A 17,470-nucleotide genomic window follows, 5' to 3' on the forward strand; every position below is an offset into this window, starting at 1 on the left:
AAATTTACAAAAATCAATTATTCTTTATCTTTTTATTATCAACCTATTAAATAAAATAACTGAAAGTTTTTTAATAAAAAAATTGATTATTAATATATATTTAACTATAAGATAATGCATTCTCTAATCAGATATGATCTCAATAATTATAATGATCATTTTGTTTGTTATGAATCGATATAGATCTTGAACATAATAATTTATTGCATTTAAGGATTTCTAAATATTCTTTTTTTAAAACTATTTATATCAAACATTTTACAAACAATCTCTTTATCGTTTTTTTTTAAAAAAAGCTGTCAGTCAAAATTTTTATTAATAGTTTAAAATAATATTATTCATTTATTTGTGCGATAATGGCACAACAACCATATCTATCTAAATCATCGTTGGCAAATACATTCTCCCATTGATCGTTCTCGATTGAATATCGCAAATTTCCATAAGCATCACCACATAGCATGTAGACATAGGAGTGGTCACGAGAATGCTTGTGGTATACACTCGAATAACAATGATTAGATAAACCATCTGAATTGAGATTGACCATTTGTTTAGAGTCTAGATTAAATTGATGGAAAGTCGATTTTGATGTTTGAATAAAGACATTTCCATTTCCATCGGTACATATTGAATTACAATTGAGTTCATGTTCACACATGTTATATTCCTGCATTTTCTTTGATGTTGGATTGTAGATCAACATTATATTTGATGCTGAGAAACAATATAATAAACCTTTGTACCAGAATGAAAGTAAAGGAATTGGATCATCATCTTCATCAGTATCATAATGAATTTTTCGTTTTTGGGGTTTGTGGTAACATTGTTTAATTTGTTGTGTAGCAATATTTAATTGATAAATAGATCTATTTGAGCAGATCAAATGGATATGTTTTTCACCATCGTAGCATAGAGAGCTATAATAAATATCAAGATTTTCCAGATCTCTATGAGTAATGATATTCATTTCATGTGTTATAAGTGAAAATGTAAAAAGTTGTCTTGATCGATTTGTTGAATAGATGATATCACCAGCCTGAACAACATAAGCTGAATTGAAATCGAATAAAGGGGTTTTCAATTGAAAGATCTCTGTTGGTTCTGTGGTGTTGTTCGAAATGTCAAAAAGAGTTGCTCCATTTTCTTGATGTGTTGAGAAGATATAGGTATGTTTGTAGACTAGTTTTAAATTACTACGAGGTAATACCTGTAGATGTATTGCACTTTTTATGTACTCTTCGAAAACACCAAAAGAGAGCTTTGAAAGTTCTGTTTTCATATCAAAACGATAATGTTTTGCCTTTACTTTAGATGATGATGATGATTGATTTTTGTTGTTAAACTTATAGATCGAATCTAAAAGGATTGAATCGATATCATTATTATATTGCAATATAATATCTTTGATATTGTAATCATTCATATCCATACTGTATTGATTGAATATCGTGTCATTATTCGATTCGATGAATGATACTAATGATTTACATTGATTGATTGATTCGATTATTGATGTTGTTGAAATTTTGTTTGCATTTGTTAATGTTTTTTGAATAGTGGTGGTGGCTGTTTTTAACAATTTTTTTTTTAAGTTTTCAAAATCCGAAAAAAAAGAAAAAAAAAGTTAGTAGTACTACTTTTTGCAGTTTCGCAATCAGACAAAAGCATTATTTTATTTATTTATGAATTCTGCAATGAATATTGAGGAAAATATAGGTGAGAGCTTGGTGGTTCATTTCTGCGGTGAAGAGAATCTGCAATCTTCTGATAACGGCTTGATCTTTTCAAAAGATTCGAATTCCTCTTATATGATGCTGTTTAGTGAATTTAAATAATGATTGATATCTACAAATCTAAACATTAATTACTTCAGAGAAAAATGATAGTGATGAATTAATTTTACAATAATTAAAATAATTATTTATTTTATAGATTTAGTTTTGATTTGATTTTCCATTTTGACCAAACATAATCTTTCTTTCCTCATCAGTAAATGGTTTTTGAGGATCTTTCTTTAGATCTTCCTCTGCTTCAGTAACAACTTTATTCACCGATGGAATTGATCTAACTCTATCCATATATTTAAATAGATTTGGGAATTCTTGACTTGAATACTCTGGATACATATACAGATATCTAATCCATCCATAAATTGCCTTAAAATAAAAATAATTAATATATTAAAAATTTTCATAAAAACAAATAAAATAAATAAATAAACATACCATATCAGCAATAGTATATTGATCACCAACAATAAAAGTATGATCTTTCAATTCTTTCTCCAAAACATGTAATAATCTTGAAAGTTCATTTGAATATCTTTTAAGAGCATATTCAATCTTTTCTGGTGCACTATATAAAAATAAAATTAATTAAATTGTTTTGCATTAGAAATTAATAAATAATTTTTTAATATAATAATTATGAACTTACTATTTATTGAAATGATTAAGATTTCCTTGAGTTGGACCCAAACCAGACATTTGCCAGTATAACCAACCTAAGACTTGAGTGTTTCCTTTGATATCGGTAGTTGGATTTGGTAGGTATTTACCATTGCCATAACGAGTTGCCAAGTATTGAAGGATGTTTCCGGATTCAAAGACAGCAAGACCACCTTCAACATTTGGATCAAAAATCGCTGGTACTTTTGAATTTGGATTGATCTTTTTGAACTCTTCACTGAACTGATCACCATTTCTAAGGTTTAGAACATTAAAGTTATAAGGAATATTCAATTCTTCCAATGCAAAAAGAACTTTATGTACATTTGGTGTACTTGCACCATATAATTCGATTTTTTTAGCTATTGACATATTAAGTGATTTATTATATTTATTTATTTATTTATTTATTTGATTTGTATCTTTATTTTGATTTTTAAACAAACATTTCTATTACTATTTATATTTTACAGTTTACATGTTATTTTTATTAATTAATTGTAGATTAAATTAATTCATTCGAAAGAAGCAAAACTAAATTAATTTTAATTTTTCTAAAAATGGGTTTTTTTCAAAAGAATTGCTTCACGAAACTTTTACAAAATTCTCACGAGAACACACAACGATTCGAATTATTATTTGTTTCATTGTTGTTTACCTAAACATACTTTAATGATACTATATTGACATGATATCAATTTCTTGGTATTCTTTTTTAGAATTATTCTGATTCACAATAAAAATAAAACAATTTATCAAATTAAACATCCTTAATCTTAATCTTTAATATTAACAAAAAAATGACTTTAATTTTGAGCACATTAAACATCTTCACTGTGAAAAAAAAAATGGGTGATAAAAAAAAAAATGGTAACATTAACATTTGAATATAAATATAATTAAATAACGTTATAAATATATGAATGAATGAATAAATATAAAATTATAAAACAGCTAGGAGATGGTACTTTTGGTGATGTCAGTAAAGGAATCAATAAATTTACAAATGAAATTGTATGTTTATTTAGTCTATATGATTTAGATAGCTTATATCTTATCTTTGTTACGATTTGTTGAATTAAATACTTATTAAAATATTGTTATTATTATTATTAATATTATTTTTAGGTAGCGATAAAGCGTATGAAGAAACCATATAAATCATGGGACGATTGTATTAAACTAAGTGAGATCAATATACTTCAGAAGCTTAATCATGCCAACATCGTACAACTCTTGGAGGTGATCAGAGAGAATGAAGAACTATACTTTGTTTTCGAGTATCTCGATAGCAATCTCTATGAGAAGATAAAAGACAGAGATAGATTACTGTCAGAAGGTAAAATAAGGAATATAATGTATGGATCCAACATTCAACTACAATTACCACAACAACAGCAACAACAACAATACTAACGTTAGTATTATAATCACTTTATAAAGGTATCAAATTATACAAGCATTGTTATATATGCACGATAGCGGTTATTTTCATAGAGATTTGAAACCAGAGAATATCTTGATATTCGGTGACGTTGTGAAGATTGCAGATTTCGGCTTGGCGAGAGAAATCGATTCGAAACCACCGTACTCTACCTACGTCTCGACGAGGTGGTACCGTGCACCCGAGGTGTTGCTTCGCGCACAAACCTACAGTTCACAGATCGATATGTGGGCTGTCGGTGCAATAATGGCCGAACTCTACAGTTTGAAACCACTATTCCCCGGTTCCAGTGAAATCGACCAACTCTTTAAGATTGCACATATTCTCGGTTCGCCAAATCCCACCAATTGGTCGGACGGCATCAAACTATCGACCACAATGAATTTCAAATTTCCAAATGTAAGAAAGAGAAAACAAACATAACTAACCATAAGAATATAATAATAATAATAATGAATTTCATTGTTTTATTTTAAACTAACCAATATATATATATATTCGCTATATAAATCAAGATAAATCCAACACATCTATCAACTATATTACCGAATGCAAGTGGTGATGCTATAGATCTTATCTATGAACTCTTACAGTATGATCCGAATAAGAGATTCACTGCGAACGATGCGTTGTCACATCCTTACTTTCACATCAATGTACCTTTAGAGCAATTGTTGATTCCTCATGTCTCACATTATGATCATGTTAGAACCAAGCTTTCGATACACGATGATAAACAATATTTACAATTGTCGACATCACCTAAATCAACATCATCATCCTCTTCTTCTTCTTCTTCTTCTTCCTCTTCATCCTCCGATAATAATACTTTAAACAAAAAGACAAACAAATATTTAAGAAATTCAAGATATCAACTTCGTAATAAATCAACAAAGAATAATAATACAACATCGGGTAACAATAATAATGAAATAGATAATATTAATAACGATGATGATGATAATAATAATAATAGTAGATTAAATACAATGATATCAACACCTATACTATCAATTAATGATGCAACACCGGTATCTACATCAACAGCAATTATAACGATCGATAACTTTGTAAATACAATGAATCTCAACGATACCATAGAAGTACCTACCAACCACGGATTAGCTTATCTCAGTAACACTAACAAAAGTCCACCACCACCACCACCAACAATACCATCACTTAATAACAATAACAATTCACATATTAGTAAACTAAATTTCCATTTACCTCTTCCTCCACCATCGATCCCACATGCCAATACAACACCATCAAAGCTTTAAACAAAATAAAACTGTTAACATGTAATTTAATTTTAATTTCCTTTTTTTTTTCAAAAAGAGTTGTTTGATTTTTCTGTTTGACATTTTTTTTGACACAAAAAAATGAATGAATTTTTTTGTTTTTTTTATTTTATTTTTTTTATGAGATTTGCAACCAAACACACCAGTTGCACTAACACTAAAACAACTCATATATTATTATTTTTATAGTTTACTTTTAATATCTATCTATCTATTATTATTATAATTATTATTTATTAAAATAAATGACTTCTTTAGATAATAATAATATACCAAAGGAAGAAGAAGAACAAGAAGAAGAAGAGGATGAACTAAAGAATAGTAATCATAACGATAGTAGTAATAATGACATTGGCAGTATTCAAGTTTCAAACGACGAACATCTCGAGAATCATGACATTAATAACCTAGAAGATATACCATTGGATACAGATATTATCAAAAAAGAAGAAGTAAAGGTAGAGGAAGATGTTAAAGAAGAAGAAAAGGAAGTTAAAGAAGAGAAGGAAGTATCAGCAGCATCAATACTACCATCATCAGAAACAACAATAGAAACAAAACCTACTATTACAGAAGATACACCACCTGCTGCTGTTGATGTTGCTGCTGCTAATAGTACTACTACAGTTGAACAAAAAACAATTGAGAATGAAGTGGTTGTTGTCGTTGGTAGTGATGGTGGTAGTGGTTCAGAGTCAAAGACTACACCAAACATATCGAGTTCAACAACGACCGATGAATATGGTCTGCCAATAACAGAGACGACATCCGATACCAGTGGTATCAACAGTAGCAGTAGCAGTAGAAAGAACAGTGTCGAGCACGACAGTCTCAATCTATCGCAACTCAAAGAGAAGCTACCGAACGTTATGCATCTCTTTGAACACTTTATCGTCGTTGGTCTACCAAACAGCAAAACACCACCGAGAATCGGAATCATTCATAAACCAGAGTTATTATTTTACTATCCATCTGATAAACCGTATGTATACCTATAGTACTTAATAATTAATTTGTTTTATTTTGGTTTTGTTTTATATTAACATATATTTATTTCAAATTAATAATAATAATATTAAAGGGTACCACCAAAAGCACATGAATTCTGTTTTCCAAATGGAATATCACCATATTTGATTAAACGTACACCAAGTTGTTCGTCGCTTCACGAGTTGTTGTATGGTCAGCCATACTTGCAGTCATCAGAGTATTTCTACACTTTTGTATTAACAGGTGAATCGCCGCTCTACGGTATCTGTGTTAGTAAACCAGAGCTACTTAGTACCATTCCAAATTTCTTTCCAGATCAACCTTTGGTATTAGAGAAAAAACCAACCTATATCACTGCACCAAGGAGTAAGTATTAATAATTATCAATAACAACAACATCATCATCATCATCATCATCACAATAATCTAAACAAATTCTAATTATTTTATCTAATTTTCATATAGGTTATTGTTTCTTATCTAAAATACCATTGTTCCACGTTCATTTTAATGCTTTGATGTATTTATTGGCACAGGACAGACTTATTACCATCACTCGTGAATTGAGTTCAGCGATAGCCGATGATGAGAATAATGAAAACAATAATAATAATAATAACGATTCACCTCCAAATTCAACTACACCTCAAATTGTTAATCATACCGAAAATCAAACACAAACGACGACAACAACAACAGATGAAACTAATAATATTAATAATAATAATCCAACTACTACTACTATTACTACTACTGCTAATAATGAAAATGTTACTGTTGTTGATCAACATGCAGATAATCAATCAACTGAACCAAAGGAATCGACTGATAATTCTCAACAACAACAACAACAACAACAACAACAACAACAACAACAACAACAACAACAACAACAACAACAACAAACTCAAGAGACTACTGTTGACTCTAACAAAAATGAAAAACAGAACGACCAAGTTGAAAAGGAAAAAGAAAAAGAAACAGCAATTGTAAACACTCCACAATCCAACGAATATAAACATTTGGTCGACAAGAAGAATCTGTTGGAGATTCTTAAATTCTATTCATCTTTGACTCTACCAGATCCTGGTGAAACCCTAAACTATTCATTCCCTGGAGAGATTTTAAAGAGACAATATCTAATTCCAGTAAGTAGTAGATCTACTGCCATCATTAGTTATAACTCTTACTAATCATCGTATTATTATTATTATAAAAACTTTCAATTAGACTGGTAAAGATAATGATGAAATATTCTCAAAGTCAATGTCAGAATGGGCTATCATTGGATTGTTTATGAAATTGAATTTGGAAAATATCCTAAAAGTACTTGGAGCTGTATTATTAGAACAACGTGTCGTATTTGTATCAGATAATCTATCTTTAATATCATCAGCTTGGTATGTTAAAAGAAAACAAAAAAGAAGAAGATTATAGACTCTGTAGTTCTAATAATTTATTTATTTATAGTTTTTCAATGCAAGCATTTATTTACCCATTTTTATGGCAAGGTTTATTTGTACCAATTATTCCACAGCCATTAATCGATTATTTGGAAGCACCTGTTCCATTTATAGCAGGTGCTCAGGTTTTGAGAAAGAAGAACTTTGATGGACTCATTGTCGATTTAAACAACGATAAGGTTTCATACAATAACTGTAGTGTTCCACCTCCATTACCAGAGTTTAAAAAATTGTAATAACTATTTAATTTAATTGTTTTTAAAAGTCTATCCATTTACTAACTTTTTTATTTTTTATTAAATATTTCTATAGACAAAAGAATTTAAGTAGTGATCAAGTTATTTTAGCAAATGAAAAGAATCACAATCCAATTAAAAATACTCCAACTCAGATTGAAGCTATTCATCGTATTTACAGTACAATACAACAATACATTTGGTGGTTGGTCAAAAAGATTGAAACCAGTTTCATGATTACCGAAGAGATTGCTGCCGACAGTTTAAAGATTGAAGAATTGAAACACAAATTCCTTAGCACCGTGTCTGTCCACAACAAAGGTTTTGTGTCTATGCTATTGGATACACAACACTTTTCACATTTCCTTCACAATACATTAGTTCCTCAATGTAAAGTTGCAACAACTAATAAAGAACAAAAATAATGTAAATATACATAACATCGATAAGAATATAAAAAAAAAAGAAATTTATTTTTCATTTGTTTTATCCTATTAAATTAATTTTGGATTGCAGCACCTTTGATATAATCCAATTTTGGATAATTCTCTTCGATAAATTCGTTACCATATTGAATGTACAACTGTTCACTTGGACTATTTCCATACTGATTGTAAAAACTGTAAGTGTTGGTCAGAGCGTAGGATATAAAACCAAATGGGGCATAACCATATTGATCCAATTGTGGATTGCTACGATAGTTGATAAAGATTTGAGTATTTCTATTAATCACTTTGTTATTAACGATATCTCCAGCAAAAGCAACAGTTGCAATAGTATTGGAAACTACTAATGGATCATTTTCAATTGAAGTGTTCCACTGGGCAGTAATCTTTGGATCACTTTTAAAAATTGTTTGGTTAATTTAATATGCAAAATTATAATAAAATAAGAAAAAAATTCTTACCCATTGATACCCCATTGAGCTATGAAAGGAATTGGAGTATCAATTACTTTATAGACATAATTTGAATCGTACTTGAAAAAAAAAAAAGAATATGATTTTAATATTTGAATAGATAGAATAGCTAATCTCTTTACTTACATATCCAGCTTGAATTAACTCATAAAATCTGTCTGCACTATTTGGTGCCCATGTCCTATTTACAGTAATATCGAATGGGCCAGCACTAGACTGAAAAGTTACAATAAAGAAGTCTGGTGACTGTTTTGAAAAAACTGATGAAATTGAAAGTAGCAAAATTAAAGAAATAAATATTTTCATTTTAAATGATTGGTGATTTTAGATAAAACCAAAAGGTATTTTGAACTATTTATAATTGTTATCGGACATGATAAGATGATATGATCTTTGAATTGAGAGAAAAACAAGATATCAAATAAAATTTTTGATCAACAAAATCTAGATTTTTATGCAGATTATGTTAATTTTTATTTTACTTTTCAACAGAAAACTCTGTTTAATTACTTATTTGGAAGATAGTTGTTGGGCTCGTAGTCTCTCAAGATGATATCGGCAACCCATTGATAGTGATTTTTTATTTGATAATTTTAATTTTTTTTGAATAAACAGGAACACTTTATAATTTGATGTTTTCTTTAGAAATTTTTTCTTGTTACGATGAAATTTCAGTACTTAGTTATAATATTTTATTAAAAGAATCTAACTTGTTTACATTGAATAGACTATTCTGGCAGTAGAGATGTAGTCCAACTTTGGGAAATTAGCTTCGAGATAAGAGTTTCCTTGTTCGTAGATCAAAGTTTGATCTGGGTTCTCACCATAGCCACTGAAGAATTTCATTGTGTTGCTGAAACCTTGAGTGATAACACCGATTGGTGCAAAACCACTTTTATCTAAGAAGCTGTTATCTCCATAGTTGATAAACAATTGAGTTGTTCTGCAGCATGCAGTGTTACCATTCATCTCTGCAGCATATGCAACAGTACCAACAGTGTTTGATACAACTACAGGGTCATCTGGGATTGTAATATTCCACTTTTGACTGACAGATGGATTACTATGTATATCGATATTAATTAATATTGATATTATTCTTTCAAATGAAATGAAAAGTGTGTGATAAATTCAATTTACTCACCCATTGATACCCCACTGAGCTACAAAAGGTGTTGGGCTTTGAATAACTCTAAAAAAGTAATTGATATCGTACTAAAGTGTGTATACAGATAAAGATTATTATTTAACTTTGCCATTTGGTAGTGACCAAATCAAATGGGTGATCTACACCATTCGTATTACTTACATATTGAGCAGTGACCAAATCAAATAGGTGATCTACACCATTTGGTGACCATGTTCTATTTAAACTTAGAACAAAATCACCTTGACTGGTCTGAAACACTACGTCAAACGTTTCTGGTGCTGTTGCAAATACTGATACAATTAATACAAATAATAAACAAAGAGTTGATTTCATTATTGAGTAAAGATAATTAAAAATATGTGGAGAAAATTAATCAAACAATTCTTTTTTCTTTTTAGGAAAAATTTTAGTCATGATTAAAAAAAAAAAAAAAAAAAGCAAAATTGATTTTTAAAGTTAATTCCTAAATTAGATAAAAGCAAGACAAGTGGGTGTGTTTGTTTCGTTATTCTTATTATTATTATTCAAGGCTGATCAGTCTTGCTTTTATCCAATTTTATGACAGGAGGTTTTCTTTGAAAAGTATATATATAAAGTAAAATAATATTTATTTATTATGAGCTCCAATGTCGGCAATGTCTGATTTCGAGATAACACCGACAAGTTTACCTTTCTTCAATACATAAAGTACATTTCCACCCAACATCATAAACATAAAAACTATTTTTCTTACTGGTGTCGATTCTACCACGGAGAATGGTGAGCTGTCGATTACAACCCATGGATTTTGAAGTTCCATCTGAACCAAATCAATGTAGTTGCTGTCGTTTTGTTGTTGGAGTTGCTCACTCGATTCACTGTGGATAATATTATTGTTGTTGTCATCGTTGCTATTATTACTACTGCTAACATAGCTGATTCTATTTGAATCATCGTCGTTATTGCTGATTGGATAGTTGTCGGTGGTCGTTGATGGATATGACGACGATGAGAATACCTTCATTTCATTGTCGTTCAACAAACTCTTTTCTGAGGAGTAATCTTCGTCGGCTTCGCCATCTCTATCGCCATCTCTATCGTCATCGCTAGCATGGTGGTGGTTGATAGTCAATATGGTATCACCACTGGCGTTGTTGAGTGGTGACTTGTTCATTGAGTAGGAGTGCAATCTCTCGTGGTATGAAACAACCTCCTCGAGAGTGGTTCTCGAAATGGTTCCAATCAGATGCATATTGTCTTGACCTTCCACCACCGGTATGCTGGCATCCATAGAGTTGTCCAAAACCGACGATATCTGTGCCAAAGTTGTTTTATGAGTTATAAAGTGAAGTGTTCTTCCGGCTTTGTTGATGATATCGATTGCCGTAGTGGAATCGGATTTGACACGAATGAATGGCAGATACGGAAGTTGTTTGTTTCGCAAGAAACAATCGTAGATCGAATGATTCAACAGATTACCGATACCGCATGCCAGCACGACACCAATCAGTACAGGAACCATATAAGTAAGATCGTTTGTCAACTCCAAGATGATGACCGCACTCGAAACGGTACGCGTTGCGCCACCGCAAAGTGCTGCAGCGCCGACCACCGCATAACCAGTCGGATAGAGATCCTTCATGTTTGGGAAGATAAGCTTCATAATCTCACCAACGAATCTACCGACGGCAGCGCCAATCGCAAACAATGGAATATAGATACCGTAGGGAATGGGAAGAGTGATAGAGACAGCGGTCAACACCAACTTTACAACGATATAGAGGAAACAAGCAAAGATAATACTATTTGAAAACGGTAAACTTTCTGTCCAAATCTTCAAATCCTCTGCATTGACTTGGTCATGAGCTGTAAACATTGTTTTAACTGCACTAGCGTGATCCAACTAAAAAAAAAAAGAATAGAAACAAAATCAATAAACACATACATTAACAAACAAAAATTGAGTGACAGGAACATACTCTTAGGAATTCTAACGGGAAACTAACTATACCTGTTACAAGAGCAACAAATATAACTTCACCATACGGTGTAATCTTATTCATTAGATCCTTATTGTGCTTCTTCCAAGAATAGATCTTTTGATACATAAAGATAAACAATGATCCAAGCAATCCACATAGTATACCAGTGATAATAAGTGCCAAGAGTTGTACTGTTGCTAAATCTAAACTAGAGAAATCGGTACGATATGATTCAAGAAGATCTTCAATTGCAAACGATTATTAATTAGTACTAAGATATTGTTTTGTTGTTGATAAACAACTAGAGAGATGAGATATCTTACCATTGGTTGATTTAGATAGAAGAATCTTTATACCGACAGCACCCACTGTACTGGCAAAGAATGCACGCCAGTAGTTGGATATCAGATAGTAGGTACCGGTTACCTCAATCGAGAACAAGACACCTCCGATTGGCGAACCAAAAGTTGCGGCAACACCGAGTGCGCTACAACTGGCAAGCATTTGACTACGTTGTGTTTCGTTCGGTGCAATGTTCTTGAATGGTTTGATTCCGAGGAGTGCATTGGCGAGAATCGCAGAGATGTGAATGTACGGTCCTTCCTTTCCGATCGACATTCCCGAGCCATACGAGAGTAGCAGTCCAAACACTTTGAAGAGACCGACCGCCGGCTGCACCACCTTGGCATTCCAGAAGCCAGAGAATATAGACTTTAGGTCGGGAACACCCGAACCGATGGCAGCGGGACACAGTCGCACGCAAACCAGTGCCGATCCGACGGCGAGCACCACCGTCCACAGAATGAAACTGAGATATTGTACAATGTAGAAATCGGTGATTCCAATGAAGGCACTACGACCTTTGAACACCACAAACTTGAACGTTAGATCGATCGTTACCAACGAGATGGAAGCGAGCAGACCTACGACCGCCAAGAACAGCCAAATATAAAAGTTGTTCAACCGAGTGAACTTTGCCCACTTGATCGCTTGCTTAGAGATACCTCCTTGTTTACTCTTAAACCCGACGGTATCTGCTTTCGGCATAACCAAATTGAACAGATCTGCATCGGAAGCAACCGATTTTAATCTATTCTTTTTATATCCATGTTTACTCGACAACCTAATATACATCAATCAACAGAAAATATCATATGATATTTAGATAAAAACTAATTAGTTAAATGGTTTGATCAACTTTCTCAATCAATATACTTACATTGTGTATTTATGTTGTTTGTCTCGAGATTTTGAAGGTGAAGTATCTATTTTTGTATTTGATTTAGTTGTGTTTGTTATTTAGTTTTTTACTTTGTTTTTTTCTGTGTTAAAAAGTCTTAAACTTATAACATAAAAAAAAAGAAAATAAAAACAATAACAAAAAAATAAAGAAAGAGAGAAAATCAATTGATTATTATTAATTGATGTGGCAGTTGGGTGGGGTTGGTGGTGTGAATGGGGAGAAGTGTGGTGTGTGATAGTGTGAAAGAAGGGAAGTCTTTAAGAGGGTGCCCAGGTGGTGAAAAAAAAATTGTAAAAAAAAATAAATAAATTAAAAAAAAAAAGCTAAAACGTTTATTATTATTATTGTAGTAATTCAATTTCAAATTCTATCCATGAGAAAAAGAGAGAATCGAATCTAATCGAATCAATCTTAAATATAAAAAGTTTTTAAGTTGTTGTGCGTAGCTAGCTAAAATGAATCTAGTTAATTGTTATTGATCATAGAACTGTTGTAATGATTCTCTTTATTTTTACTCTTCAACAAACTACTATAAATTGTTTAAATTGTTTATTTAATTTATCTTGTAAGAAAATAAAAAAGGTTATTACAAATTTTGAAGGTGGTGAATGAATTACGTTGGCATTGTGCAAAGAAAACACACTAATTTATTCATATGATGGTTGCATGTTTTTTTTTTTGAAAAATAAATTAATTTTTTTATTTTATTTTATTTTTTTTTAAATCGTATTTCATTTTATCTGAATAAGCAACAAGCGTAAAATAAATAAATTGATTTATAAAAAAAAAAAAAAAGAATTGAAAGAATTGTTTGTATGTTTTTTTTAATTAAAAAAAAATATAAATATATTATTGTATTTTTTTTTTGTTTTTGTTTTTTTTTATTAAATTCTAATGGAGGATTCAAAAGATTGTTGTTCTAACTTTAACATTTGGATATCTTCATCGCCCACTATAAAGTTTTGTTGTAGAGAGAAGCTATTGGTTGAATCGGTTCGTTTTCGTTTGTTGGGAGCTGAAACGGGTGCACTCATGATATCCATGATATCGCCCATATCAATGGTTTGTGGTGTATCTTCAACTACATTGTGTGTAGGTACTGCAACTATTTCAATGTTTGGTGTGATTTGTTCTGTTTGTTGTTGTTGTTGTTGCTGAAGTTGTTGTTGTTCTTGAGATTGATCTTCTACTTTTTGTATATTCTGTTGTTGTTGTTGTATGTCATTCTCTTGTGTAGATATAGTTGTTGATAATGAAGAATCTTCTGTGATTGTTGTTGTTGTTGTTAGTGATTCGTTTGTTGTTGTTGTTGTTGTTGTTACATCAGTCAACTGATAAGATTGTCCAATAATCTCATTGCTATTACTAGTTGGCTGTATTGTATGAACAACATCGGGTGGTGTTGTGACTGAAACTGTGTTGTTACTATCTATATCCATACTATCTGTAGACATAGATACTACTCCTTCAGTATTATTAATATTGTTAGTGTTATTATCTGTTGTTGTGGTTGTTGTATCTGTTGAATATATATCAGTGTTTGTATTATTATTATATGTATCAGATGAATTCTGTTGTACGTAATTATCAAAGTTTATCTCCATCATATGAGGGAATTCATATGTAGTATTATTATCCATCATAACTTGTGATACATCTATATCGGTTCCATTATTACTAGTTGATGTTGTATTCATAATATTATTATCATTATTGTTGTTCATAGTATAGTTAATTGGTTGAATATTGTTATTGGTTGTTGTATCCATTGTATTATTATTATTGTTGTTGTTATTGATGTTATTATTATTATTGTTATCATTGTTGTTGTTGTTGTTGTTGTTGAAATTATTTGTTGTTGTTGATATTATGATTGGTACTGTTGAGATGTTTGGTGAAGTTGGTTCGGAAGATGAGGTGGCAGGTGAACTCATGTCGGTGTTGGTGATTGGCGAAGATTGGAGTGATGGCGGTGTGGAGGTGGATGGCACCATGATGGCACTGTCACTTAGCGACAACATCGATTGGTATGAGCCAACTACATAGTTGGCCGGGTTGGTGGCGACACCCGATGGTGTTGGCATGGTTGTTGGTATGCCTCCGACCGATTCGTTCAGTTTCTTCTTCTTCTCTTTTTGTGGTGCCAGTGGGAAGTCCAGCGAATTCGAGAGGAACGACAGCATGTATTTATATTGGTAGTCGCTAAGCAGTCCGTTCTTCCAGTCCTTCTTGTCCTGAGGAGTACGTGCATCCATGTCTTTGTACATTTGATCCATTTTCAGACGTTCGGTGATACGTGTTGTTTTCTTGTTGGCGACGAGACGACGAAGTGCGTCGAGTATCAGTCTTCCCCAGGTAGGATTGTTCTTTGAGGATGGTTCGTCTTGTACCACTGGGATATCGAGGAGGTACTCTAGACTGTTGGGGAATTCCGATCCACGATTGTTTTGGTTGATCGTTTGATTTGGGAGTGGCATGTGGTGATAGGATCTGCCGTCAGTTGATGCAACCGTTTTTGATAGTCTGCCGTCGGAAGTTCTGTTTAGAGTTTGTGGTAGTTGTGGATTGATGTTTGTTGTTATGGGTGTTGTTATGATACTGGAAGTCGAAGAGTGAAGTGGTGTAGATACTGATGATATGTAGGTTGGAATTGATGATGTCGATAAAGATAGATGAGGAGATGTCATTGTGTTGTTGTTGTTGTTGTTGTTGTTGCTGATAGTCGTTGTTGTTCTATTTATTATATTTTGATTTACGGTTGTTTGTGGCTGAGCTATATGTTGTTGTTGTTGTGGTTGTTGTTGATGTGTTGATATCGATTGTTGTATTGGTTGTTGTCTGATAATGGTAGTTGTTGGTGTTGTCGATGTTGTTGTAGTTGAATGATAGTTGTTGTTTGATGATATACTTTGTTGTGAATTTGGTGTGCTTGTTAAAATTGTTCTGTTTATAGGATTTGTTGAAGATGTCGATGTTGTTGTTGTTATTGGTGGTGGTGGACGAGAAATAGTTGAAGTTGTTGGATTACTTGGTGTTGTTGTAGTTTTAACGATTGGTGATGAATATGTTGTTGGAACTGTAGTTGTACGCATTGGTGTGTTGGGATTGCTAGTTGTTATGGTTGTTGTTGTTCTGATGGGTGATGAATTTGGAGCAGTTTTGCTTGTGGTGTGGAATGGAGTGATCGGAGTGATGCCAACACAGCACTTGCCTTGGCAAGGTCGAGAAAAAGTGGTTCCAGGTGGTTTGGAGGTGGTCGGTCGGATTCCACCTGGTGCGGTGGTAGTGGTGGTGGAGGTCGTAGTTGAACCGATGGACGATGGTGTCGACGACGATCTTGTGATGATTTGAGATGGCTTGGCAGAGGACAGCGATGGTGGAATGGTTGGTCTTGCCGAATAGGTAGTGGATGTTACAGTTGTTGAACTTGACGCAGCAGTTGTAGCAGCGGGCTTTGAAATTGGTGTTGACGATGATGGATTTGAAATGACCGGTTTGTTTGGTAGAGCATCGACGTTGATCACTTCTTTTTTTACATTTACTATTGGCATTGTTGTTGTTGTTGTTGTTTTTACTATAGGTGAACCACCGGTGGAAGTGGATGCCATTGGTTTACCATTGATTGACGATACTGGAGGTGGTTGTGATTTGACAACGGGCATTGAAGTCGGTGCAGCCGAAGTACCAGTGGATCCACTTGAGGAAACTGGATTCGTTGTTGTTGTTGTTGTTGTCGCTGTTGTTTTAATGATGATTTTCGAGTTTGACATCGATGTCGATTGTTGAGGAGCACCGTTAACCCCAGCAGAAGTTTTCATCACAACATTATTATTGATGACTTTTACAGGTGTCTGAGTGGGTGTTGGTGTGGTGGAATTTGAATTTGGATTTGGATTTGAGTTTGAAATTGAATTTTGTGTTGTTGTTGTTGTTGTGGGTGTTGAAGTGGTGTTGGTGTTTGTGGATGTTGTTATTGTGGACTGTGTTGAATTTGAAGTTGTTACAGATGAACTTGGTTTTTTTATACTTATTATATTTAAATGTGATGATGTTAATGATGATGATGAAGCTGTTACACTATTATTATTATTATTATCATTGTTATTTGAAAGTTTTATATCTTTCTCTTTTTCCACTTTTACAGAAATCATGTTTTTATAAATATATAGTTTTTCTCTTTTTTACAGTATTATTATTATAAATAAACAACTGTTTTAAAGTGCCATTCGAAAAAAATTAAGAAATAATAATTTTTATTTGATGTGATCTACCGTGTAAAATTAAAAAAGAAAATATAAAATAATAGTTTG

The 17,470-nt window shown here is 32.2% G+C and overlaps 7 protein-coding genes across 7 annotated transcripts; 2 read left to right on the forward strand and 5 right to left on the reverse strand.

The window, feature by feature from the left end:
• Positions 1–13: 13 nt before the first annotated feature.
• On the reverse strand, positions 14–1,671 carry PPL_06271 (uncharacterized protein; the record flags this gene model as incomplete). Its single annotated transcript, XM_020577133.1, has 3 exons — positions 14–43; positions 401–1,569; positions 1,641–1,671. 3 exons carry the CDS (start codon positions 1,669–1,671, stop codon positions 14–16), a joined length of 1,230 nt encoding a protein of 409 aa, XP_020432807.1.
• A 266-nt stretch (positions 1,672–1,937) lies between these two features.
• On the reverse strand, positions 1,938–2,822 carry PPL_06272 (glutathione S-transferase family protein; the record flags this gene model as incomplete). The annotated part of the gene is made up of 3 exons (XM_020577134.1): positions 1,938–2,159; positions 2,229–2,358; positions 2,440–2,822. 3 exons carry the CDS (start codon positions 2,820–2,822, stop codon positions 1,938–1,940), a joined length of 735 nt encoding a protein of 244 aa, XP_020432808.1.
• A 495-nt stretch (positions 2,823–3,317) lies between these two features.
• On the forward strand, positions 3,318–5,177 carry PPL_06273 (serine/threonine-protein kinase; the record flags this gene model as incomplete). Its single annotated transcript, XM_020577135.1, has 5 exons — positions 3,318–3,320; positions 3,405–3,464; positions 3,579–3,808; positions 3,894–4,293; positions 4,410–5,177. 5 exons carry the CDS (start codon positions 3,318–3,320, stop codon positions 5,175–5,177), a joined length of 1,461 nt encoding a protein of 486 aa, XP_020432809.1.
• A 266-nt stretch (positions 5,178–5,443) lies between these two features.
• Positions 5,444–8,312, forward strand: PPL_06274 (DENN domain-containing protein; the record flags this gene model as incomplete). The annotated part of the gene is made up of 6 exons (XM_020577136.1): positions 5,444–6,180; positions 6,280–6,554; positions 6,654–7,336; positions 7,419–7,588; positions 7,659–7,883; positions 7,964–8,312. 6 exons carry the CDS (start codon positions 5,444–5,446, stop codon positions 8,310–8,312), a joined length of 2,439 nt encoding a protein of 812 aa, XP_020432810.1.
• A 74-nt stretch (positions 8,313–8,386) lies between these two features.
• PPL_06275 (peptidylprolyl isomerase) lies at positions 8,387–10,289 on the reverse strand (the record flags this gene model as incomplete). Its single annotated transcript, XM_020577137.1, has 6 exons — positions 8,387–8,729; positions 8,795–8,865; positions 8,933–9,052; positions 9,536–9,869; positions 9,951–10,021; positions 10,116–10,289. 6 exons carry the CDS (start codon positions 10,287–10,289, stop codon positions 8,387–8,389), a joined length of 1,113 nt encoding a protein of 370 aa, XP_020432811.1.
• A 274-nt stretch (positions 10,290–10,563) lies between these two features.
• On the reverse strand, positions 10,564–13,785 carry clcF (chloride channel protein; the record flags this gene model as incomplete). The annotated part of the gene is made up of 4 exons (XM_020577138.1): positions 10,564–11,838; positions 11,942–12,159; positions 12,241–13,007; positions 13,778–13,785. The coding sequence occupies 4 exons, from the start codon at positions 13,783–13,785 to the stop codon at positions 10,564–10,566; spliced, it is 2,268 nt and encodes a 755-aa protein (XP_020432812.1).
• Positions 13,786–14,044: 259 nt separating this feature from the next.
• PPL_06277 (uncharacterized protein) lies at positions 14,045–17,311 on the reverse strand (the record flags this gene model as incomplete). Its single annotated transcript, XM_020577139.1, has 1 exon — positions 14,045–17,311. One exon carries the CDS (start codon positions 17,309–17,311, stop codon positions 14,045–14,047), a length of 3,267 nt encoding a protein of 1,088 aa, XP_020432813.1.
• Between the last annotated feature and the right edge of the window lie 159 nt (positions 17,312–17,470).

The sequence above is a fragment of the Heterostelium album genome, assembly GCF_000004825.1.
Source record: "Heterostelium album PN500 unplaced genomic scaffold PPL_contig15, whole genome shotgun sequence".
NCBI classification, from domain to species: domain Eukaryota; phylum Evosea; class Eumycetozoa; order Acytosteliales; family Acytosteliaceae; genus Heterostelium; species Heterostelium album.